Raw genomic sequence first — 25,605 nt, forward strand, 5'->3', positions numbered from 1 at the left:
TACCTCATATCCTCTCATCTATTTAGCTTTTATAAAAGACTAGCTGATGCCCCGGCGTTGCACGGGTATTTAATTATAGCAATAACACTGTAAATGGATTCAAATAAAGATACTTTATGGTGGTGAATGAAATTATTTTTTTACAGCTTAATAAAAAGTACAATATTCAAATTATAATGTGAAATATTTGACAAAATGAATACAATACAACTAACGCAAAACCTGATTATAAACAACATTTTTAGTTTCACCTCCTGGAGCAAGAACATATAAATTCTTGGGTGAACCCACCCTTGAGCAAGCAACATAGAGTTGTGGGCCGCGAGACTCCCAAAACATATCACCCCAGGTAGTGAGGGATCTGCATACCAAGTTTCGTTCAAATCGGTCAAGCCGTTTTTGAATTACTGTGAGAATGGCAGCTTTTTACATATTTTCCATTGACATGAATGGGTGAAATCTGATTTTCTGTTTGTAGCTCCGCCCACGTGTGCAGGTGGGCCTTGAGACCCCCAGAACATATCACCCCAGGTAGTGAGGGATCTGCATACCAAGTTTCGTTCAAATCGGTCAAGCCGTTTTTGAATTACAGTGAGAATGGCAGCTTTTTACATTTTTTCCATTGACATGAATGGGTGAAATCTGATTTTCTGTTTGTAGCTCCACCCATGTGTGCAGGTGGGCCACGAGACCCCCAGAAAATATCACCCCAGGTAGTGAGGGACCTGCATACCAAGTTTTGTTCAAATCGGTCAAGCCGTTTTTGAATTACTGTGAGAATGGCAGCTTTTTACATTTTTTCCATTGACATGAATGGGTGAAATCTGATTTTCTGTTTGTAGCTCTGCCCACGTGTGCAGGTGGGCCGCGAGACCCCCAGAACATATCATCCCAGGTAGTGAGGGATCTGCATACCAAGTTTCGTTCAAATCGGTCAAGCCGTTTTTGCGTGATCGCGGCACATACACACATACATACCTCCGATTTTATATATATAGATTTAAATATATATGTTGATGGGCATCAGCTGGATGCTGTTTTTACTTCTCTCCTTTAATCGACTCATGCTTTGCATTTGATTTGGACTGATCATTTTTATTAACTTTTTATTAGAAACATGATAGCAGATAAAGGCCAAATGGCCCATCCACAGCATCCACTATCTCCTCCTCTCCCTAAGAGATCCCACAGGCCTGTCCCACACTTTCTTGAATTCAGACACAGTCTGCCTCCGCCACCTATACCGAGAGACTATTTCACACATCTACCATCCTTTCTGTAAAAAAGTATTTCCTTAGATTACAGTCATCTTCTGATTAGGCAAAATGTACTCTGAGGGGTAAAATTGATGCTGGTGATTTATGAACTAGTTATGGCTCAGAAGAACTGCTCAGGTTCTGAGCAGGTATTTCTCTGGTATATGCTGGCTTTTACAAAGCCGCGGTAGAGGTTTCTACCACGGGCCAGCGGGGTAAATGCTCCATAGAATTCCTATGAGTGTCAGAGCATTTACCTACAGTAGAAACGTCTACCGCGGCTTTGTAAAAGGGAGTGTTAAAGTGGTAAAGATCAAGTTGGATATAATTGCCACAAAGTTGTGGAGTCAAACATGTCATCATTTAGAGCATAAATGTAGAGTTAGAAAAGACACCCTGTTACATGACCAGGGGCTTTTACTAAGCCATGGTAGAGGTTTCTACTGTGACCCAGAATGCTAAATACTCCGACGCTACTTCAATGCTCATAGAATTCCTGTGAGTGTCAGAACAGCGTCGGCGCATTTAGTGCCCCGGGTAGAAATCTGTACCGCTGCTTAGTTAAAGAGGGCCATAATTGGCAACAAAGTTCATAATTCCAAGATCTATCCATGTAGATCCCAGTTCTGCTAATGTAGATTTATATAAATGCCTCTCTCCCACAATTAGACACTTTTAATGACCATTGATTTTAGCCGATCATTGATAGCAATAAATAATTCAGTTTTGGAGGGACAAGTTTGAGGGAAAGGTATCTATCTATACATGTTTGAAGATTCTAACTCATTGACTGATATACATGTGGACTGGGTATGAGAATAATGAAGAAATTTACGAAAGGCCTTTGTTTAATGACCCTTATCTGTTTTTATTATTATTATTCTTGTATTATTAAAAAAAAAGTGCCTGCTGGGCTTGTTTTTGTGGATTGCAAAACTGATTATCAAGATTTCTTTCTGAGGTGTATATTTCCAACCAAACTGGGGCATGTAATCTGGGTCTTCATGTTGAAATCTGATTGTAATACTCATATGTTCCAGATATGCAGTAGACCGATTGGAAATATGTTTGTATTGACAAAAATACTTGAAGCCATTACTACTGAGCAATTGCAATGGCATCTGTACAAATGCAATTTATGAACCAGACACAGTCTGGCTTTGAGCAATGATTAGTTCTCAGACGAGACTTGTTGTTACACTTCTGCATAATCTGTGACTGATTTTAGATAAGGGTAAACAAGATATTTTTACATTTTAATACAATTATACTTCAGTCATGTTTGATCTAGTTGATTATGAGGTGCTTGTAAACTAAACAACACTGGAATTGCAGGCCCTGTACTTAGATTTAGATTTTACCAAAGGTGCATTTTGCACAATCTGCATTGATTGTATACAGGAAGGAGGCAAACCAAAATAAGCAATGTTACTTTGTAGAACTTTCTCAAAATTCGGTTCATAGACAACGGCGCGAAAGACAAAAGCGCGTGTCGCCAATTGAGCGCAGCGCACGGCGCTGCGCCGCCCTAAATTACAGTTTTTAGGTGCTCCGACGGGGTGTTTTGTTGGGGAACCCCCCCAGTTTACTTAATAGACATCGCGCCGGCGTTATGGGGGGTTTGGGGGGTTGTAACCCTCCACATTTTACTGTAAACTGAACTTTTTCCCTAAAAACAGGGAAAAAGTGAAGTTTTCAGTAAAATGTGGGGGGTTACAACCCCCCACGCCCCCCACAATGCCCCCACAACGCGGCGCGATGTCTATTAAGTAAAGTGGGGGGTTCCCCCCACGCCCCCCCGTCGGAGCACTAAAAACAGTAATTTAGAGCGGCGCGGCGGCGCGCGCTGCGCTCAATTGTCTGGGCGCGCCTTTGTCCCAGCGCGCTTTTGACCGGACACCTTGGACAAGTTCCTGGAAGGAAAGCCCATCCCATAGTCTGTTGTTGAGACAGATATGGAGGGAAGCCACTGCTTACCCTGGATCGGTGGCATGGAATGCTGCTACTATTTGGTTTTTTCCAGGTACTTGTGATGAATTGGATTGGCCTCCGTGAAGAAGGACTACTGAGCTAGATGGACCATTGGTCTGATCCAGTAAGACTATTATTATATTCCTAACCCGATTGTATACAGTCACAGAAGTCCCATAAAACATGATATCAGTTAAAAAATCAAACGCTCTGCAGATGATTCAAAACACTGATGCATAGGTTATTTGTGGTCTGAGAAAGTTCGACCTTATAACCCTGTGGTTAAAAAAACTTAATTGGCTGCCTGTTCAATCACGTATTGTTTACAAGGCAATAGTGCTGATGTTTAAGGTCATCCATCAAGGGATCCCATATTATTTGTCACTGGCTATGGCACTCTATAGGCCACTCAGAGCATTGCGATCTGTGGGGGTAGTACGATCGCTTATAGGTTTCTCAGCAGCGCACTATGAGAGTACTAGGTCCTCTGCTATCTCTTTCATAGGAGTAACACTGTGGAATAAGTTGGCTGGACTACTAAGAGCTCTTGTAGATTTTCAGAAGTTTAAGAAACTTCTGAAAACTACATTATTTGTAGAAGCATTTCAATAAATGCTTTTTTTCCAGGATTATGAATGTTTCTGTATTGATACGCTGTCGAGTGCTGTAAAATATGGCTGATGTGAAGGACCTGTTGTTATTTGTATAATATGGGGCTCATAATCAAAAAAGAAAAACGTCCAAACACCGGCCTAAATCAGCACTTGGACAAACATTTCTCTAAAACGTCCAAGTGCCGATAATCAAACCGGGTTTTGGACATATTTCTAAACGACTTAGGCCTTCATAGAGCTGCTCAATGTCCAAAGCTAAACGGGGCATTTCGGGAGGCGTGTCAAAGGCGGGAGTTGGGCGGGACGTGGGCCGGCTTAGACTTAGTCGTACAGCATGTAGAACTGAAAGTTAAACAACAGAGCCTAGAGGAAACTTGGATGTTTTGACTTAGACCATCTAAAACATGGTCTAAGTCACTAAAACCCACCTAAACTCACCAGATAATCACTGAAAACACATAACACAGACCCCCACACACTAACCCAGTGATCACTAACACCCCCCCACCCCAATAAAAATTTTAATCATAACTTGAAATTTCAGCCTCCAGACCATCATCACCTGGCTGCCTAGCATAGGAAAGCCTAGTCGTCCAGCCCAGAGGCAGCTTAAGTCATCTTGGGGGTGGGTTTGGGACCCATAGAGAGATGGACCCATGCACATAAGCTCCTGTAATCAGTGCATTGTTACTGAAACATGTGCACTACCCTATACACCCCCAAAACCCTTTTGTACTGGCATATAAGTGGCTCCTGCATCCATAAGGGCTATAGGGGTGGTAGATAAGTAGGTCTAGGGGATTCTGGAGGTGGCTTGGGGGGGCTCACCATCACCTATAAGGGAGCTGTAGTGAGGAGAAGCCATGGCACCCTGTTTGTGAAGTTCACAGCAGTGCCCAGTAAGGTACCCCACTATTTAGGTGCCCTGTCTGGGGGTTCTGTCAATCACTTTGCAGACCCCTCCCACATCCAACAGGGTTTGTTCTAGACGTTTTTGACTTGGACTGACATTTGTATGAAAATGGACTATAAAGATAGACGTTTTAGATCAGATCTGCAGGACATATAATTTGGACGATTTTCGAAAGTCAAAATAAGTTGGACGTCTCTTTCGAAAATGTCACTTAGGCACTTTTTGACTTTGGACGACTTGCAAAATGGACGTAAATGGACTTAGACGGACATTATTCTCATACCCTTTTGATTATGCCCCTTTACGTGTTGCATGTTTTTAATTTTATATGATTGTCTTTTGCAGTTAAGAAATCTTTTAAATAAATAAATGAGGGATCAGACATAACCAGAAGCAATTCAGTCTTAGATACATTGAATAACAACTTATTACTAATCAGCCACATCAAAATATCATCAAATATCAACTGCACCCATTTTCTGACATTGTCAATGGTCAGAAAAACTGAATATCATCTTAATATATGATTCTGTGAATTTTGAAAAATAGAACATTTCAGATCCATTGTTATGAGGTTTAACTGGACCACTGGCATCTGGGTTTTGTGATCCCAGAGGGCTCACCTTTGCTCCACACCCCCCATCTTATTCAATGTCATTTTAAGCTCTAGTGGTAAGAAACTATCTTATTTGGGCATCCTTTACTTTTCATTTACGTATAATATTTTAGTATTCATTTCATTTCACTTATGCACTATTAGACAGACCTTTCACTATATATGAGGCCAAATCAAAAAATTAAAGACAATTTGCTAAATTATGTGATAACTGGAACAGAGCTAGCAAAATGCAACACATGTACTCATACATTGCCTGCTGGATAATTCGTCCACACATAGTGCAGCACTTAGCCTTTAGTCGTGAGGCATCCACAATGTCAGAGATATGGACATTCCATTGCAAGATTGTACCATCGAAGAACAATGTGCAGTAGGGTGCGTTCTTTGAGCAGAGGGAGTGAAACCTGTGGAAATTCACCAATGAATATCAACTCAGCATAGACATAGATTCATGAATCAGTGAAAGGTTTATGAGTGGGTTAAAAAGGTTTAAACTGGGAAGAACAGATCTAACCGACGAAGGTCGTTCTGGTCGCCCATCAACATCACGCACACAAGCTCATTGACAGGGCAGATGCCTTGATTCAAGAAGAACGACAGATAATGGTGTCTCAGTTGGTTGCAAATTAGATTATGACATATGGATCTGCATTTGCCATAATGCATGATGACTTGGGATACATGAAAGTCTACATACAATGGGTTCCTAAATGGCTAGTTGATCTGCACAAGCAACAGCGTGTGGAAGTTGTGACCCAGTTCCCAGGTATGAAGAATATCTGAGTATTTTGGAGAGAATTGTCACCGACGATGAGATATGGGTGCATCACTGAGACCCAGAGAGCAAAAGATAAAGCATGATGAAATAAATGAAGCGGTGCTCACCTGGCTTTTGGAGCAACTGAAAAATTTCTTTTCTGGAAAGCTTAGCAGCTGTAGTTTAAGATAAAGTGGTTTTGATTCTTCCTTCCTAGCATGTATTAACCCTCGCAAGGGGAAAGTCTTTTGAACTACAAATAGGTCCATTGTGTACACCATTTCAAATAAAGCTGCCATTCGATAAAAGGGAGAGGGGGAGGGGAGGTGATTTGATATACTGCCTTACTGTGGTACAAAGTGGTAGTAATGACATAAAAAAATGTAATGTAACAAAACCCAAGGCCAAATAGGCCAATACGTTTTCAGAAAAAATACCCAAACCAAAAAGCACATAGATATTTCACAGGGGGTGCAACAATTTTATAAATTATATTTTTTGTTTAATGGGTATCCTCAGTATGAGGTCTTGAGCTGAAAAGACCATACTTCAAAGGGAGCAAACTGCTCTAATGCTCCTAAATTTGGCTCCAATTAGGGCAGTGGAAAAATCATTAACCAGTGCAGGCCGCACACCATCATTGGATATCCCTTGTGTGCTGTAATATAATTAAACATTTGTGTGCTCATTAAGTAAGTAAAAAAATAGAAGCACTCCCTGTGAATATTGTATAAACTATATTCACCGACTATGTGCAAACTATATACACCAACTATGTATTACCTCCTGTATATATTCCTAACCTACCAGTATGCAAACTACTACTTAATGGTATCTGGGACTATCTTCTAGAAAGCCTGGTTTCAACTGTTACAGAACTGATTAATTGCCCTTATCCTTACCCTTATCTTCTTCACTCACATTCTTTACCCTTGATATAGACCCCAACTCTATCTAACACTAAGTATTAACCTTCTGCACCTGTAAACACATACCAAGGAATGTTTCTAGTACATAACTGTAACCCGTACTACAATATGTATGTAATTCTATACAGTGGCATAGTAAGGGGATGGGAAGGACTATCTCAGGTGCCGTCTTGGTGGGGGTGCCAGCACCTCTCCACCCCCCATGCCATTCTTAGGCTCCCTCCTTCCCCACCCCATACCTCTTTAAATCTTCACCAGCACATACAACTACTGCAGCCTTCTACTCACACTGACCTGGCACTCTCTGAAATCACTTCCGGGTCGTGGAGCCAGAAAGTGATGTTAAAGGGAAAGCCAATGCTGATGTGAGCAACAGGTTGGAGAAACTTTTCACACTGGCAAAGATTTAAAGAGATCCAGAGGTGGTAAGGGAAGGGTACGAGTGTGGTGTGTGGGTTGTGGAAGGAGTGGGGAGCAGGGAGCAGGAGGGTGGTACAGAAGGAATGGAGGGCAGAGAGGATGAGTGATTCTATAGCCCATTCTGTATTATGTATATAATTCTGTAACCTGTTCTGAGCTTTTCTGGGAGGATGATCTATATAATCAATTAAATAAATAAAGCTTTGATATCCTTCAGCTTTTGCTGGAAAGGCTTACTGGTAACCCTGTTCAAGCCTAGGAGGAGGAATCCCATCCTACACCACATGGATGATGCTCTAAGAGATAACAAATGGGGCACCTCTATGGTAGGGATTTAGTCAGTTATTTCTTGCAAATGACTGTGTTAGCTCTGGGACATGGTTTATTAGCTTAATATTTGCAGCTTTTCTAGTTTCTTCTCAGGAATAATTTTTGGTACTGTAACAAATATATGCACATTACTATTTTTTTTGTTAAAACTAAGCCAGTCCTTTGGCAAAAACTTGTTGTAGTGTTTAATTTTGTATGTTTGTTTGCCATTATCATTATTATTCTATAATAAATAAGGTACATATTTCCATGTGCATATTCCAATATGGGACAAAGATTCAAAAATATCACTCCAAAATAATGTATTCCAATTTGGGCACACAACTTAATCAGTTAACAAACCAGTCAACACCAATAGTTGCTGATTCACAAGAAAGTATTGGCACTATTTAGAATTTATGCACACAACTTTCTAAGCGTATTCTATAAAGTGGTGCCTATAAATTCTACTGTGTGGATATGAAAAGGGGGAGTGGCCAGGACAGCACAAAGAGGGATGTAAGGATGGGTCATGGGCATTCCTAAAAGTCCTGCAACTCTGTCACTTCATTATTATCTTTAACATATAATATGATTGTACAAGAAAAGGGCAAATAAGATGTCAGCCCAGTGCAATTAATAAGGGTCCCCTTTTATGAAGCCACATTAGGCTTTTCTATTGCCGGCCGCAGTGGTATTAGCTTCGACGCTCATAGGAATTTAATGAGTGTCAAAGCTTTTACTGCTTCAGCCAGTTTCATAAAAGGGGGGATAGTCTTAATTTAGTGAATCCCAACAAGGATGCAAGTTTTGACAAAATAATTGCCTCCTGCAGGACACAAAAGTACTATAAAATAATATAAAAACAAAAATTTGAATACATAAAAAACAGTCACATGCAAGAAAAATTTCAACACATAAATGATAAATGAATCACACATTGTTTAGTGAACAAGCTAACCAATAATGCCATACCCAGTGGCATAGTAAGGGGGGTGTGGTCCACCCCAGGCACCATCTTGGTAAGAGCACAAGCACCCCTCCTCCTCTCCATCTCTGTTCCTTTTCACTCCTCCCCCGCTGCATGCGTCTTCATTTCCCCCCACAGTGTACCTCTATCTCTTCATTGGCATGAGTAGCAACTCCAACCTGCTGTTTGCACCACCATCGGCTCTGCCTCTCATGTCACTTCCAGGTCCCACACCCAGGAAGTGACATCAGAGGGAGAGCCAACATGGGCAGCGAGTTGTTAATACTTCCCGCACCAAAAAGGTATGGGGTAGGGAAGGAATGTACACGCGTAGCGGGGGGGGGGGGACACGAAGGAGTAGGATGGGGCAGAGAAGAAAGCAGGGGAAGGGCACCACTGTCTGGGGCACCTCTCACCCTCGCTATGCCACTGGCCACACCTGTTCCTTTCTTCCTACCCTGTCCTTCTTGAACAGATTATAACCTGGTATAACTATATGACAGTCATGGTTCATCTTTGTGACCACCACTAAATCCAAGACAGCTTCCTCCATCACAGCCTCTAGATCCAGAACCTTTTTTTCCCATATTATGAACATTAATATACACTACTTTGAAATCTTGCTTTCCTCCATTACTATAAATGTATTTAATGTTCTACTTATCCCTGGACTTTTAATTACCCAGGGGTTTTGTTCACCCATCCCTAATGATTCTAGTTTATAGCCCTCTTCAGTAGGCTACTCAGTCTTCTGTGGAAGACACTTCATTTCTTTTTTGATGGATGGGCACAATTTCTGCTTAGTAGCCCTTGTAAAATCATCCCATGGTCCATGGAGTTCAAACACTCTTGAAGATACCATCTGTTTAACCATGCATTCTCTAGGATGAGAGCTTCTCTTCTTGTAACCTTAATAGAGAGGATTTAATGACAACTGTGTACCTACCTGTTTCACCCTCTTTCCAAGTCACCTTTAATACATTTGGCCCTAGATTCTCTATACGGCATTGATATCGGTGGCCACCTATAAAGCAGCTGCTGATCACATATCAATCATGCAACGGCACATTTAGAGAATCACGCCTCTGGGAAAGATATGCACCAGAAAGATAGGCCAAGATTTTCCAGGACTACATTTCTGGCATCTATCTGTGTTGTGAATCACACCTATGTAGGTGCTTTAAGTCACTAATATCACTTCCGGGATTAGCCATGTCTACAGTGCCTAAGGAGCGAGATTCTGACACCAATTTTTTTTAGGTGCCGGTAAATGCCTTGAAACTAAGTTGAAAATGTTGTTTAAACAGCATTTTTTTTTTTTTACTAAGTTTGGGCACCTACCAGTGCCTAAAAAAATTGGCGCCAATTAGAGAATCTGGGCCTTGGTGAGATATATTGCAGTATAATTCATACTTACATGGATGAGCAGCATTGAATAATAGTCAGTGGGCTTGATCAGTCTCTGAAAATTTTCAATAATGTCTTGAATCTTAGTAGCAGGCAAACTGTACACCTCGCAGGACATCTTGTTTGGTTAGCATATGGACACTTCTGTATCCCTCAGAAAGGAATCACCAACTACTACTATCCTTTGTAGTCATTGGTCCAGCAGCTTTTATGCTTTTGAACTTTGGGTCTTTCTGTTCCTTAAACGTTTTCGCCTCCTCCACTTCCAAAGCTGATTATAGTTACTTTATTTGATACACCACAATTATTAACACAAAAAGTTAATCCAAAGCGGTTTACAACAATAAAAGCAAGGATTATATTTCAAAAATCAATAAGCACAAACAAGGTAAAACCACCAAAAAGAAAACAAACAGGCACAGATTGGCTAGAGGGAAGGGACATTTTACAATATATTATAGGGAAAAAACAGGAAGGAAAACAACAAAAGGGAAAGGGAAAAATAAAAACCTTATATTAACCAAAGTAAAAAGAACTATAAGAGAGTTATGTCATTTTAAAATACACGCCTTTAGTTGTGACTTAAAATTTTTGAATGATTTTTCAGCCCTTAAATATAATGGAAGAGAATTCCACAAAGTAGGAGCCATTACCGAAAAGTTAGAGTCCCTATTAACATCCAAAAACATCTGCCTGAAAGAGGGGTCAGTCAACAAATTTTGATGAGAACAGTGAATATTCCTTTGAGGTGAGTAAGGAATCAAATGACTAGCCAGAAAAGAAGGAAGATCTGAAGACTGAATCTGAAGAAAGAGTACATTATACTTAAAAGGAATTCTATAAGCAATTGGAAACATATGTTCAGAGTTAAGTAAAGGAGTAATATGATTTTGTTATGGGATTGTGCAACATTTGAAAAGGAGATAAAACCTTCAATCCAAGACATTCCAAAGATGATTGAGGAATATACTATTCTTTTTCAGCACTAACTGCGTTAGATAAGAAAAATGATGGTGATAGAAAACAGTATATCTTGGGGGACACACCTAATGAAGAAAACCATCATTGCTGGAAGATAGCCAAGTTTCCACTGCAGTGAAAACATCCAGTTTTTCTGAAAATAAAAATGCATTCATTAAATGCACCTTAGATCAAAGAGACCAAACATTTAGGGCTTCTTTTTACGAAGCTGCGTTAGCAGCTTTATCACATGCACATATTTAGCGTGCACTAACTCCCGCGCTAGCCGAAAAATCTACTGCCTGCTCAAGAGGAGGCGGTAGTGGTGAGTGTGGCCGAGAAATTAGCATGCGCTATTATGCACGTTAAACCGCTAATGCGGCTTCGTGAAAGGAGCCTTTAAACTTGCAACTTTAAGAAAGAAGTATCTCAAGAGGAAAGGAAAGGTACAGATTCCCTAAAAGAAATCAACGGAACAGAGGTTAGATTCCTAACCTGGGAAGGAGGGAAAGACCTAGCATGGGGCAACCTATGACTCCATCGAATATGTGATAAGTTATCCAGGGTAAGAGAATTAAAAATAAATAAAACAAGATAGAAGAAAAGCATTCTCAGGAGGTGCACGAAGGAGCACGTCATGCTCCTTGTTCATGCTCCTTCATCGTGTGAGGCGTTGTGTGCCAGTGGCTCATGCCGCTGATGAAATCAGCTGCTAAAATTAGTGCCAGAGAGTGAGGTCACTTTGGTGGACGGAACTTGAACGTGAGAGGGTGCTTAGAAGGAAACCTAGAGAGAGACTGAAAAATAAAAACAGGGTAGCAAATGTTAAAATAACATACACATTCAAGGTAGCTTGCTAGTAATGCTCATTCATTAGTTTGAGGGAAGGTAAAGTCAAGGGGGGAGATTTAGATGGCCGGGAACAGCTGTTTAAATGGTACATAGCTGGTACATCGATATTCAGCTGGAGATAGATGGCTAGCTCACACTGAAAATCCAGCTTAGCAGATTGGCTGATGACCAGCTATGTAGCACAACATAGCCAGTCACCACCAGTTAAGTTAGACAATCAAATTCATTTGCCTACAAGGGTGGTATATCTTTGGCAGTTGAGACACAGCTGGCTAGCTGATGAATATTGGTATAACCAGCTATGTCTTTTGCCAGCCAAAAATAGACCAGAAATTCAATTACAGGTGCATACATTAAATTTCCGTTATTGCCACAGACCATGGGAGATTATCAGCAGTCCCCAGTGGTCTGAATATGGCCCAGAAGGTATCAGTTCTACAGTCTGGTGATTTGTGTCCAGTTGCTGTTTTCAACCCAATTACTTTCTCCCGTCTGCTGGAGATCCTTGACCCCTCAATAAATATTTAATCGATGTTTGTCTTATTGACTTAGATGCTTCTCAGCATTGCCAACTTCTCTTTCATTCCCTCCACTTTTTTAAATGAAGGATCGAACTTGCAGACATGCAAATGAAATAAGGCAATAATTAGTCCATTGCCTTAGTTCCAGCTTTCAGTTCATCCAGAAAGAGGTAGAAGCTATAATGGGGGCAGCTGCTATAGGGACATTGTATTTCCCAGCCATATTTCTCAGCCCACCTTCTCCAATGAAGGTATAAATGTGTGCATGTACTCTATGAAGACAATTTTATAACTAAGCACCTCCATTTAAGTATCAGAATGACATTTAATAGGATCCTATTCTATGACAGATCCTGGTAGTGTAGTTTCCATTATAACCCAGTATTGGCAAGTGTAACCCAGTATTGGCAAGCATAACATATACATGCCCACAGTTACACCAATCATAGACCTAGCATAAGTATGAGTACCTAAATGTGGCAGGGATGCACATACTTTACAGTATTATATATGTTTTGACTGTAATCTGAAGCCCAGAACAATATTGTCCAGCCAAACAATAAAATGTAAACAATAAGTGGCAATGCTGAGATATATACACAAGGTTAGATCAAAACGTAAAGGCAAAATATAGTTAATGGCTTTACTAAAAGTAGCTATTAGCGATTGAACATATCAGTTTTCCATATAGTCCCCATGCAAGATGACACATTTATTGTATTGTTCAAATAGCTTCTGCATTCCTGCAGATAAGCTTTTGGTCTGCTCCTGAAGCCAGTGGAGCACCTCCTTTACTTCACTGTGCTTTGTGTTTTGCTCTCCGGGTTGCAGTAATGCGTCCATATCTCATTGCCCGTGACAATTCTCGCCACAATACTCGGATCTTCTTCATACCATCTCGGGAACTGGGTCACAACCTCCACACGCTATTGCTTATGCAGATCAGTAAGCTGTTTCGGAACCCATCATGTATCCCAAGTCATCGAGCATTATGGCAAATGCAGATCCATAGCTAATATCCAAATTTGCAGCAGGTTGAGACACTGTTATCTGTCAGTCTTCTCTAGTCAAGCCATCTGCCCTGTCAATGTGCCTTTGTGTGTGTGAAGTTGATGAGCGACCAGAAAGACCTTCATCAGTAACACCTATTTTTCCCGCTTTATACCTTTTTATCCATTCATTAACCTTTCATTGATTCATGGTGCTATGTCCATACTGAGTTAATATCCAATGGTGAATTTCCACAGATTTCACTCCCACTGCCCACAGAAAGCACACTACTGCATGTTGTCCTTTGATGATGCAATCTTGCAATGGACCGTCCATGTTTCTGACCTCATGGCTGCCACATGGCTAAAGGCCGTATGCTGCACTGTGCATAGACAAACTATCCAACAGGCAAGGTACGAGTACATATATTGCATTTTTCTAGCTCTGTTCTGGTTTTCGTGTAATTTAATAATTGCCTTTAATTTTTGATTCACCCTCGTATATAAGAAACAAAAACAAAGCATTGTCCACACAATTTCTAAAGGTTCTCTTAAAAAAATCTTCAAATATCAGTCTGATATGTATCCATGTACAAAATGTGTTTTGAAAATTGCATACACTTCCTCCTTTAATGCATTCAGAGGGGAATTATTTGGTTGGATGACGAAATGTGCATGCAATGATTTCATTTTGAACTTATTACACAGACTGTTTATGATCCTCTTGTGACCTTTGTATGTATCTGCATACATCTCCTCCCTTTCAATAGGAACTTACAGGTATGCATGTACAAAATACCCAGGGATCTGTAATCTCCATGGGGAGTCTGAAAATTATTCCCCCACCACTCCCATATGATGTGCCATGATGGATCTCCATTTTAGACTGCAGGTGAAATACTCTTTCAAGTGAAAAATTCATTCTTCTCAGTAAATACTGGGAACAATAGCAAGGTTCTGGCTAATCTTGGATATTTAATCCTTTTTGATTTGTGGAACTGGTTAAATTACTTTAAATTCAGCAAGCTTAGAGAGAAAATTGGACTTAAAAATACACAGTCAAGGCATTCTCTATGAATTGTACCTAATGGATTATCCAAAATGAAATAAGGCAATAAAGTATAAGAGACCTCTCACTGTCAAAGACAATTACTGTAATAATAATAATTTGCAATCAAGCCTAGAGGACAATCTATTATCATTAACTCAGACTCATCCCTCTGTTCCAGCTTTACTGCCTTCTAGCCATGGTACTTTTAATGATATTTATGTCCTAGATCTGAGGTAGGAAGCATATATTTTGGGGGGCAATGAATAATTGTCAAAGATAATCTGGCCACCCATTGTGTTCAAAACAGATCTGTTTCTTTTAAAATGATTAGGGACTATACCAAAAAACACCCAAATGTTTCTCTGTGAATGCCTATGCTAAAGCAATCAGCAGATGATCTCAGACTGGCTTACAATCTAGTCTGTCAACATAATCAAATATTGAAAAGACAAATTATATACTTCCGCCTGAGTTCCATGCAAGCTCTGTACTAGATTCAAAAGATTGAATAGCCACTGCTAGCAACGTAGAGGTAAGTCAAGACTAACATTCATTCCTACTATCCAAGCAACAGCTACTACTCATTATTCTGCCACCACCTCCAACTGCTGGCCCCAGGAGCTAGTCTGAAATTATGACCCTACAAAAGTACACTATCAGTACTGCTATTAAAAGTTGCTCCTTCCAGTAGCCAATCCCATTTTGACTTGTGGAAAGAAGAACCAGAACTGTCACCATCCACAACTAAAATCTGGAAAGGTACCTCAATTTTATTATCCCAGTGTTACTGAGTAATCAATTAGAGTCACAAAAATGCTGACTTAAGAAATTAATAAAGCAACGTTTGGGTGAAGAGACCTGCCACCTTTATTTCTCAATTTATTATGGTTTGATAATAAATGTGCATAATCAATTGACCAAATAGCACAATAGTTCAAGTTAAATTTTCTGTGAGAGTATAGCCCAAACTTCAGATTGGAAGAGTCTATATTCTCTTACCCCTCCTAACTCTCTTCACAGTAAATAATACAACGTTTATAGATCTTCAGAATTATCACCTAGCACTCATTCAAATTCATTGTGTCAGGCTTTATGTACTACTTCCTCACCAGATCTTCCATACTTTGCTGTTAAATTTATAATACTTTTTTCCACCTTAATGTATAATAGTTTAAATACTTAGCTTAAAACTTGTGGTCATGCTTTCACGGATTTATACCATCAACACGTTTCACCCAAAGGGGTTTATAAAGGCACCATATCCCTAATAAAATCAAAACAAACATTTTAATACTCACATATCTAAACTGTTACTATCTTAGACTTAGTTAACTACCATATCCCAATGCCGTGGGATCACTTTTTACAGATGGTTCTTTGGTGTCAGGTCAAAAGCGCGCCGGGACAAAGGTGTGCGCAGACAATTGAGCACAGTGCGGAGGCGCGCGCCGCAGAAAATTACAGTTTTTACGGCTACAACGGGGGGCGTGGGGGGGACCCCCCCCACTTTACTTAATAGAGATCGCACCGCATTGTGGGGGCATTGTGGGGGGGTGGGGGTTATAACCCCCCACATTTTACTGAAAACTTCACTTTTTCCCTGTTTTTAGGGAAAAAGTTAAGTTTACAGTAAAATGTGGAGGGTTACAACCCCCAAACCCCCCACAACGCCGGCGCGATCTCTATTAAGTAAACTGGGGGGCTCCCCAACAACCCCCCCCCCCGTCAGAGCCCCTAAAAACTGTAATTTTCTTCAGCGCGCGCCTCCGTCTTGTGCTCAGTTGTCGGCGCGCACCTTTGTCTTTCACGGGGTTGTCTATGAACCGGTTCTTTAATTTTAAAAAAATGCACATAGACATTCAAACCTTTCAGCTTACCTTTTTAAAGCATAACGCCTCTGTAACCGACCACTGAATAGTTAATTCAAAATGGTCACGGTTTGTTCCTGTCTCACTTAAATACACTCACTCAGCCTGGATTGCTGATGATGACATCATCATAGGGGCAGCACCAACATTTAGAACAGGGAAGGGAAAATTAACTGGAAAAACTTAGTTACAAAATTCTATGTTATGCCCTCCATAAAAGCTTACCCCAGGATATTGAAGACCCAATTTATTGAAACCTGAGACCCACCCGACTGAAACCATTCATATCAATGTAGTCCATTCGAGTTCCAAATTTAACCCAGAAGGGATCACCGTATTAAGCCGGCAGATCCATCTTTGTTCTATAAAGTTAAGCTTTTCTTCCCAGTTACCACCCTCCCTCCCTTTTTGTAAATGCTTTATTATTCTCCATTGTAACTGTTCTGTTGTATGTTGGTATTGAACCCAGTGTTGGACTAAAGGAGCTCGAAGAGCCCTTGTATTGATACGAGATTTATGTTCATTTAATCGTATCTGAATGAGTCTTATAGTAAGGCCAACTTACACCAATGAACAAGGGATCTATAAATGTTGTACTGTGAAGAGAGTTAGGAGGGGTAAGAGAATATACACCCTTCCAATCTGAAGGTTGATAATAAATGTACCATAGTGTTACTTCTGTTGCATTCTGATTTCTTAAAGTTTACCAAAAGGTGTTTGTATTATTTATTAATTGCAGAAGTTAATTAATTAGGAAGTGATTATTACTATGTTGTATGCTCTACACTACTGAACTTCCTTTGAATAGTAACCTCTTTCTTTACCGTTACAAGTTCCACTTTGACTTTGGCATCTTCTTAACTTTCAGTCTTTATCTAGTGCTTTGGTTATTGTATGAGTTCCGCATCCTAATGCAGTTTCTTTGTGAAACAAGTGGCCCTTGTTGAGGGTTTAGAAACTTTCTGGATTGTAATGGCTGAATGATCTTTCTTATCAAGTGGAACTTGTAGTAGTACTAGGTGGTCACCTGTGGCCTTGCTTGGCTGAAGAGTGGAGTTATCACTACCGCATGATGGAATGAGCTAAGTACTTTCTATGTTCAGCAGCTACTACTAATAGTTACCGATTTGGATTGGTTATATGTTGTTATACATTTTGGATTGGTGCTCTTTATAATATCTTTACAAGATATTGTTCTTTTTTAGTTTTTTATGGTTTTTATACTGTTTTTCCATGATTTATATTGATTATGAGCCAATGATAATAAAAGTAGGCATTGCAGTTGTGTACATTGCGGCTTGTCTATATAATGTCTTATGAAAGTTTTTGAGGCTTTGTTGTTTAATGATGCATGTTCTTCGAGAACCTCTTGGAAAGATCTCTAATCTTTTTTGCTAGGTTGTATCATTTGCTCCCTTTTTTTTCTGTTTTTGTTTAAACACATGTTAATGTTGCCATTAGCATGTAGCTATTAACAAAAATTAGCAAATGAGCACTTACCGCCACCCATTTTGTAGGTAATAAGGTTTTGTCAATGGTGCAGTATATCAAATTTTAATAAACTTGGAACTTATGAGCTAATCCCACACTAATCAGTTAGCAGTTGCCCTTTTAAGCTATGTTAGGGGCACATTAGTTCTAGGGTTACCAAATGTCCGGGAAAACCTGGACATGTCCTCTTTTTAGAGGAATGCCCGGGGTACCGGATGGACTTTCTAAAACCCAGCCGCATCTGGAGGGCATCTGAGAATGCGACGATGTCACACACATCTGCATATGCTCCAGGCCCTCCAGACGTGGCCGGAGCTTGTAGGGGAAGAAAACAGGAGGTTTGTGGGGGCGAGATTGGAGGCAGAACTGGGAGGAGCTAGGGTGGAATGTGGCAGAGCAGAAGGTGAAACTGGATGGGACTGGGGTGAAATTGGGCGGGGCCAGAGGCAGAACAGGGTAGGGCCATGTGTCCGGATTTTTGCAGCCTGAAAAATGGTAACCCTAGTTAGTACCTAACACAGTTTAGTAAAAGGGACCTATAGTAAATAGACTTCTATTTCTCTCCCCTCTTTTCTTTTCTCCTTGTACTATACTGACTTAATTTTCAGGTAGGAACAACTAAAAAGAAGGATGAACTGGCCTTGTATGAAGCAAGCAATGAAAAAATTAAACAAAAAGGTGTCTGAAAGACACCAATAGCGCACTTTGTTGCACATTTGTAGTTGTCTGTTCTACGTAAAGGTTAATACGGTAAATAGTTTGTCCACTTTTCATATACAGTACTCCCCCAATATTTTCAGGGGTTCCGTTCCAGGAACCCTCGTGAATGTTGAAAAACCGCAAATATGGTTCTTAGGCAGGGGAGACAGGAGAGGGCAGCTGGAGAGGCAGGAGATGGCAGCTGGAGCGCCGGCAAGTGAAGGAAATTACTCACTGTATGCTCCGACTGCCTCTTCCTATACTAAAGTCAAGCCTCACCAATCAGAAGCTGCTTTGACTCGCAGCTCCTGATTGGTGAGGTCCGACTTTAGTACAGGAAGAGGCGGTCGGAGCATAAAACAAGCGATTTCATTTACTCACCAGTGCCTCTCCAGCTGCCCTCTCTTGCCTCCCCTTCGTGGTCGGAAAATACCACAAATGACCGGGACCGTGAACCATGGACCGCGAGTTCGCGGGGGAGCACTGTATATTTCTTTTAACCAATAAGTTGCAATGCGACCCCTGATGTAGGCAATTGTATACCAAAACACAACTGTGTTGGGTCACATCATAGATGTTACTGATTGCTGGATTTAATATATTGGATCTTTTTTTAAGCCTTTGTCACCACTGCTTTGCTTTATTTTTTTTGGTGTTCACTTTCAGATAGGTCATTTGTCTACCATTGATATGCACAGACTTTCTCTCCTCCTGATCATTCCTTGTTTGTTTTATTAATTTTATTAAGTTTATCGGTATGAGCGAATGAATTTGGAACAGGTGGGATAGTACAAAAAATTTAATGAGACATGGGGGCCATTGGCGGCATTTGTAAAAAACTGATCACTAGTATAAGCCTTTGATTTCTAAAAGGAGGTTTACACACATCCAGGGAGGGTGGGGGAGGGAAGGGGGAAATATACTTATATCATTTCTGTTAGATAAAAGTGCTGTTTTTATGTACCATTGGTTTGTATATTTTATTGCACTTTATCTTTATTTTAAAAATTAATAAAGAATTATAAAAAAATAAAAAATAAAGCTTTGATGAAAGTTCTTTATTCCTGACTGTCCTTTAGAGCCCTCTGGCAACTGTCCTTTTGAGTTATTCCTGAGCTACTATTTTCAGAAATTCCTCTTCATCAAAGGAAAAGACAGATGAATAGGACAAACCCGTTAAAAAAAGGTTTAAGTTGGCAGGAAATTATCTTCAAACAGAGAACAATAAAATTACTTTGAAGAGTGGTCAGTAAAATGTTAAAAGATACTAAATAGTGATTAATGATCTGGCTCCCTGACTAACACTGTGTGCAGATATTATGTCATTGTCTTACTGGGTATATAAATTACTGCCAATATTACAGCCAGCCAGGGTGAAAGGGTATTAATTTCCCATTCCCAACATTTCATTTCTTTTATTACATTTTTAAATGGTATATCTTAGAACTTGATGTGGTGTACAGAAGGCAATAAAAACTTGTCAATGCTTGCACAAGTTTATTGATGTAGAACCATTCTGGATGTTTACTTTCAAACTTCAATATCTTTTGTGTATTTGGATCTGCTAAACCTGTTTAATAGGCCTGGAGGCCTAGGATACTAGTTCTATATGTATAATCTCATAATGCCCATACTTCCATCAGCTCAAAGAATGTACGGTCTCAGCATACACTAATTCTAGCAAGATATGCACATAAATCCAAATTGTTGTCACCATTTATTGATTTATTGCTGCTAATTCACTCATTAGCCAATTTAGTTGTGCATGCAACTCAGGATAGTGAGCAATTTTTCACATGAATACATGTATAGCATTTATAGAATCTAGGGAAGTTGCATCTGATAGTATTCTATAAGTTGCATCTGATAGTATTCTATAAGTTGCATCTGATAGTATTCTATATGCATTCTATAAGTGGATATACTCTGGTCCCTCCCCCTCTGCAGGTGTGAAAATCCAACCTTTCCTCTTTGAGCACACTACCAAAACCCATATCCATGCCGTCAACACCTCACGTTTAGATTACTGCAACTCACTATTCTCAAGTCTTCCGCTCTGCCATCTTTCTTCCCTTCAAGCCATCCAGAATTCAGCTGCACAACTCATATTCCATGAGAGCTGCTATAACTATTATCAATCCTTATGCTCAAATACCTAATCTTAATCAGACCTTAAGTAGAGGACACAATCTCCCCTACCCTCTACTTTAGGCTTAACCATATTTTTTTAAATTATTCTTCATTACCTTCCGGATGTATCTTCCTTAAATGTATCTTTATCTTCTTTAAAATATTGTAGTTCATCCCTCTTTCCTTTTGTATCGATAATTATTTGTATGTATACATTGTACATTTGTATAAAATTGTTTTATTTTTGTCTCCCAATTTTAAATTGTCATACGCGTTAAAGTACTTGACATTGTGTATACAACAAACTTTTAATAAACTTGAAACTTGTTACTGCTCTCCTAAAGTCACTTCATTGGCTTCCCATCTGTTTATGAATATAATTCAAATTCCTCTTACTGTCCTACAAATACATTCACTCAGCTGTCCTTCATTATCTCTCTTCACTTATCTCCCCCTATGTTCTACCCCGTGAGCTCTGCTCAACTGGTAAATCCTTCCAAACTGTCCTCTTATCTTCCTCTGCCAACTCCAGACTCCGTCTTTTCTGTCTTGCTGCGCCGTGTGCCTGGAACAAACTGCCTGAACCCCTACGGCGGGCTCCATCTCTGGCAGTGTTCAAGTCCAAAATAAAAGATCACCTGTTTGAGACTTCTTTCAACTCCTCCTAACTCTCCTCCTTGGGTTCTGCATTCCCAACTCTCTATGCCATGTCTGTTTGTCTATGTTAGATTGTAAGCTCTTCCAAGCAGGGATGGTCTATTTAATGTCAAAATTTACTGCACTATGTATGTCCTTCAGTGCTATAGAAGTGTTAAATAGTAGTAATAGTATTAGGTGCACACTAAGGCAAGCCTTCTCAACCCAATCCTCAGGACACACCGAGTCCTATTGGGTTTTCTGGGTATCCACAAAGAATATGATTGAAACATAGAAACATGATGGCAGATAAAGGCCAAATGGCCCATCCAGCCTGCCAATCCACAGTAACAATTATCTCTTCCTCACTCTAAGAGATCACACGTGCCTGTCCCAGGCTTTCTCAAATTCAGACACAGTCTCTGTTTCCATCATCTCTTCCAGAAGACATCTACCACCCTTTCTGTAAAAAAGTATTTCCTTAGATTACTCCTGAGATAGATTTGTATAGCAATCAATATATTCATTCAAGATATTCTGAAAACTTGATGGGACTTGGTATTCCCCAAGGACTGGGTTGAGAAGCCCCTGTGCTAGGGTACTTATGCATTCCCTTATTTAGTGCATAGTGCATTATAGCACATAAATGCCGATATAGGCAACCCATAGCGTGTAAGGCATGCATAACTGTTGGATTCCATTTCTAGAATTGTTTTGGTTTTTTTTTAATCTTTTAAACTAGAGTTTGAAAATTGGCAAACAAAACTCATAAAGAATGATATACAGATTGCTAATCAAACACTGCATCTTGACATGACATATCAAATCACTCTGACACATTTCATACAGAAAATAATTAATTCCTTCATGAATAAATCAACGAGCAAGCAAATGCAAAGAATTCAAAACTGAATTTTCAGCAATTCTATTTTACAGAGTCCCATATTCTGATCAAACATTTCCACCACTATCTTGTTAAAATTGTCTTTTTTAAATTTTATTTATTTAACCAGGCAATTTCTTTGTATTTCCAGCTCTTTCAAAACAGGAATCAGATCTGACACCTTGAACATTTATTTACTGTTACCAAAGGCAGTGTCGTCGCCCCCCCCCCCCCCTGTTTTATGTCCTCCATCCCCCTTTAACTTTTCTGGGCATCAGATTGATGGTCCTAGATCAGCAGCCATGCACCTAAGGTGTCATCATATTGTGTTCAATTGCCAAAGCTAGAACACTTCTCTAATGCCAATAGAGGTCGCTAAATAACAGACATTGTACCACTACAGATCACGCTCTCATCCTGATAATCCATTATAACATAAAATAATATAAGCAGACTTTTTCAGTTCGGCTCATGTTCCCACTGAACATTTTTACTTTACAAGATACAGATATTGTACTATGAGTGACGGTAATTGTTCTTATGCTCTTTATTAAGATAGTTACAGAAAAAATATATGTATTATTCCCATTTGTTTTCTTTTTGGCAGTGCACAGAACGTGCCATCTGAGTGAGCCATCGAGCCAGCTCAAGAATATTTTCTACATCTAAAATACACAGGGCCTAATATTCAACTGGTGGCAGCAAACACTTTTGCTGTCCATTGCTAGCGTTAATCCCAGATATTCAATATCAGGCCATTTCCACTAACCAGCATTGAATATCCGCTTTCATTTTTAGCTGTGGGCAATTTAATCAGTTATGCCAATATTCAGATATTACCAGTTAAGTGCTTAACAGATAAAGTTAGGCCTACTATTTATGCGGCCTATTTAAGCCTCTAATCATAGCCAGTTTTGTACTACTGTAAATATATATCCCTAGCCCGCCATATCATACAATATAGCCTCTTAGCGGCTAGCTGCTAACCAAGAATATTCAGTGGGAGAAAGCCAGTTATCTACCACTGAGTATCTATGGTTAGACGCTAATAATAAGTTATTTAACCAGCCAAGAGTCATTTGCAGCTGGTTAAATAGTTTTGAATATCAGGGGGGAGTGGGGGGGAACAGTATATTGAATATTGATTCAAATTGCTAATGATAAACTTTGCTTTCACATAATCCTCTTGTATGCCTCAGGGGGTTTGAGAACCTATGAGTTGTTTTCTCACATCTTTTGCCATATATATGGACACCCAGCAGCAGTCTCTACATTGTTGGCTATAGAACTGGATTCAGATTTTATGTACTAAGGTAAATACTTATATCTTGTATCCCTGAGGGGAAGGTGGACAAACTAAGCAATGAGCTCAACAGAGCAAAGCAAACAAAAGAAATGACCCTGCTGTGTGATTTTTCTCAAGTGATGGTTGAAAAAAATATTAAAATTATGGAACAGGATATCAATGCTCAGGTTGTGATATTGTGGCAAGCTAATGCAACAGCTATTAAAGACAATTTTCATCTTTATAAACAGCTCGAGTCTCTGGCAAATGTGGTTAGATTATCTAATTTAAAAATTTTGAACTTTCTTATATGTTCATTACTTTCTCCAGAGATTCTGTTGAGAAAATATTAGAGGGAGGTATTATCTATAAGTGATGCTGATTCAATTGGAACCTCTAAGTTTTATTATTTGCCTAAAAAAGTCATAAAGGCTGCCCAAGGAGAAAGAGTGCCAGATGTCCTATCCTCTAAGGATGATATTTTGACTAATTTGGTGGCTTTTTTAGAGACCACACGGAGTGAGATAACTGAGTGCTCAACTCTCTTGGCATGTTTTTCCAAAGAAGTTAACAAGCAGTGGCGTAGTAAGGGGGGGCCGACCACCCTGGGCGTCATCTTGGTGGGGGCATTGGCACCTCTCCTCCTCCATGCACACCTTCCCTTCCCCCCTCCTTACATCTAACTTTTAGCCTCAACTCTCTCTCTGACATCACTTCCTGGTCATGGTGCCTGTTACTAAACAAATGCTGTTTACAACGTCAAAAACTTGGCACCATTGAAATGTCTACTGGTGCCTAAATAATACGTATCAGAATACGTAGGTGTTTTAGGCCACTGAACACTACTATGGGCATGGCTAATGCCAGAAGTGGCATTAGATGTCCTAAAGCGCCTATATAGGTGTGACTCATGACAAAGATAGGTGCCGGAAATGTAGGCCTGTAAAATCCTGGCCTACATTTCTGGTTCCTATCTTTCACGGCAGTGCGATTCTCTATAGGGTGCTGCTGTGTGATTGATATACAATCGGCAGCCATTTTTCAGGTTGCCGCCAATATCTGCACCCTATAGAGAATCCGGGCCTTTGGATTCAGAAAGAGGCAGTTTATAACTGAGCAGTGAAATCACAACACTGTGGTATGGTTTTTAACACAAACAAAAAAATGTGTATTATTAGTCTCTTATATTGACAAAAATGGAGCCTGCTATAAATAGTGCAGATTTATTTGCATGAAAATTACATTGTAGTTTCATGAATCATCCTCTGATGTTAATATATGAATTCTATGGAATGTTTTGTAGAGAGGATCATTGGTGTAATAATATGAAGTTCAGATCTAATGAATATAGAATTTTCTGCTCACCCAAAATGAGCAAGGTATCATTCCAAATTAATGTCAATGACTACTGAGGTTAAAAAAAAAAAAAAAGGTCACAGATTGTATAGTGCAACTAAATAATGAAAATATGCCTGACCTCCCAATCCAGGCCTCAGTCGGTTGTCATACCCATCCAGGAGATTGTCTAAAATCCGGGTAAAAAGGGAGATATTCTTGTTGTCATCTGCAATTTCTGGTGCATGCTTTGTAGAAAGTCTGAAAGCACACGGAAAGGAAAACAGAAGAAGGTCATAGTGTCACACTTCACTGAAAGCCGCAAATCAATCAATTACCAGGACTTTATAATCAATTTAAAATAATTATTATTATGTACTCTACAAAACTGATTATCATTCACACCACATCTTGCCTTAGTAAACTCAAAGGTAAATTATTTATGTTTATGAATAATTTAGAATCACATTTTCATTTAACTCCACCTCATAATCAAAGTTGTTCCTCATAAAGTCTTTAAACATTCTATAGTCTTAAAACAATATTTTCCAACAAATGTTATCCCAGTATTAATACTGTAGGAGGGTAGTGAATGGTAGTAGGGTAACTGAGCTGAACTATTCTAATTCTGTACTTTCCTTGAATAAACAGAGAGACAGACCATAGTGTAAAAGTAAATTTAGAACTATTCCATCACAGGTCTGTACAATGGGAATTTTATAAAGAGGAACAGAGGGAGG

At 39.6% G+C, this 25,605-nt stretch overlaps 1 protein-coding gene across 2 annotated transcripts in view; it reads right to left on the reverse strand.

Moving 5' to 3' along the window:
• LOC117361261 (gamma-aminobutyric acid receptor subunit alpha-3-like) overlaps window positions 1-25,605 on the reverse strand; it is a 310,400-nt gene that overhangs the window by 249,735 nt on the left and 35,060 nt on the right. For both annotated transcript variants that reach the window (XM_033946357.1, XM_033946358.1), the window contains exon 2: window positions 25,008-25,126. In XM_033946357.1, the coding sequence (XP_033802248.1) occupies window positions 25,008-25,126 (119 nt within the window). The remainder of the gene's footprint in view (window positions 1-25,007; window positions 25,127-25,605) is intronic.

This window comes from Geotrypetes seraphini, chromosome 5 (genome assembly GCF_902459505.1).
Source record: "Geotrypetes seraphini chromosome 5, aGeoSer1.1, whole genome shotgun sequence".
Classification (NCBI taxonomy): Eukaryota; Metazoa; Chordata; class Amphibia; order Gymnophiona; family Dermophiidae; genus Geotrypetes; species Geotrypetes seraphini.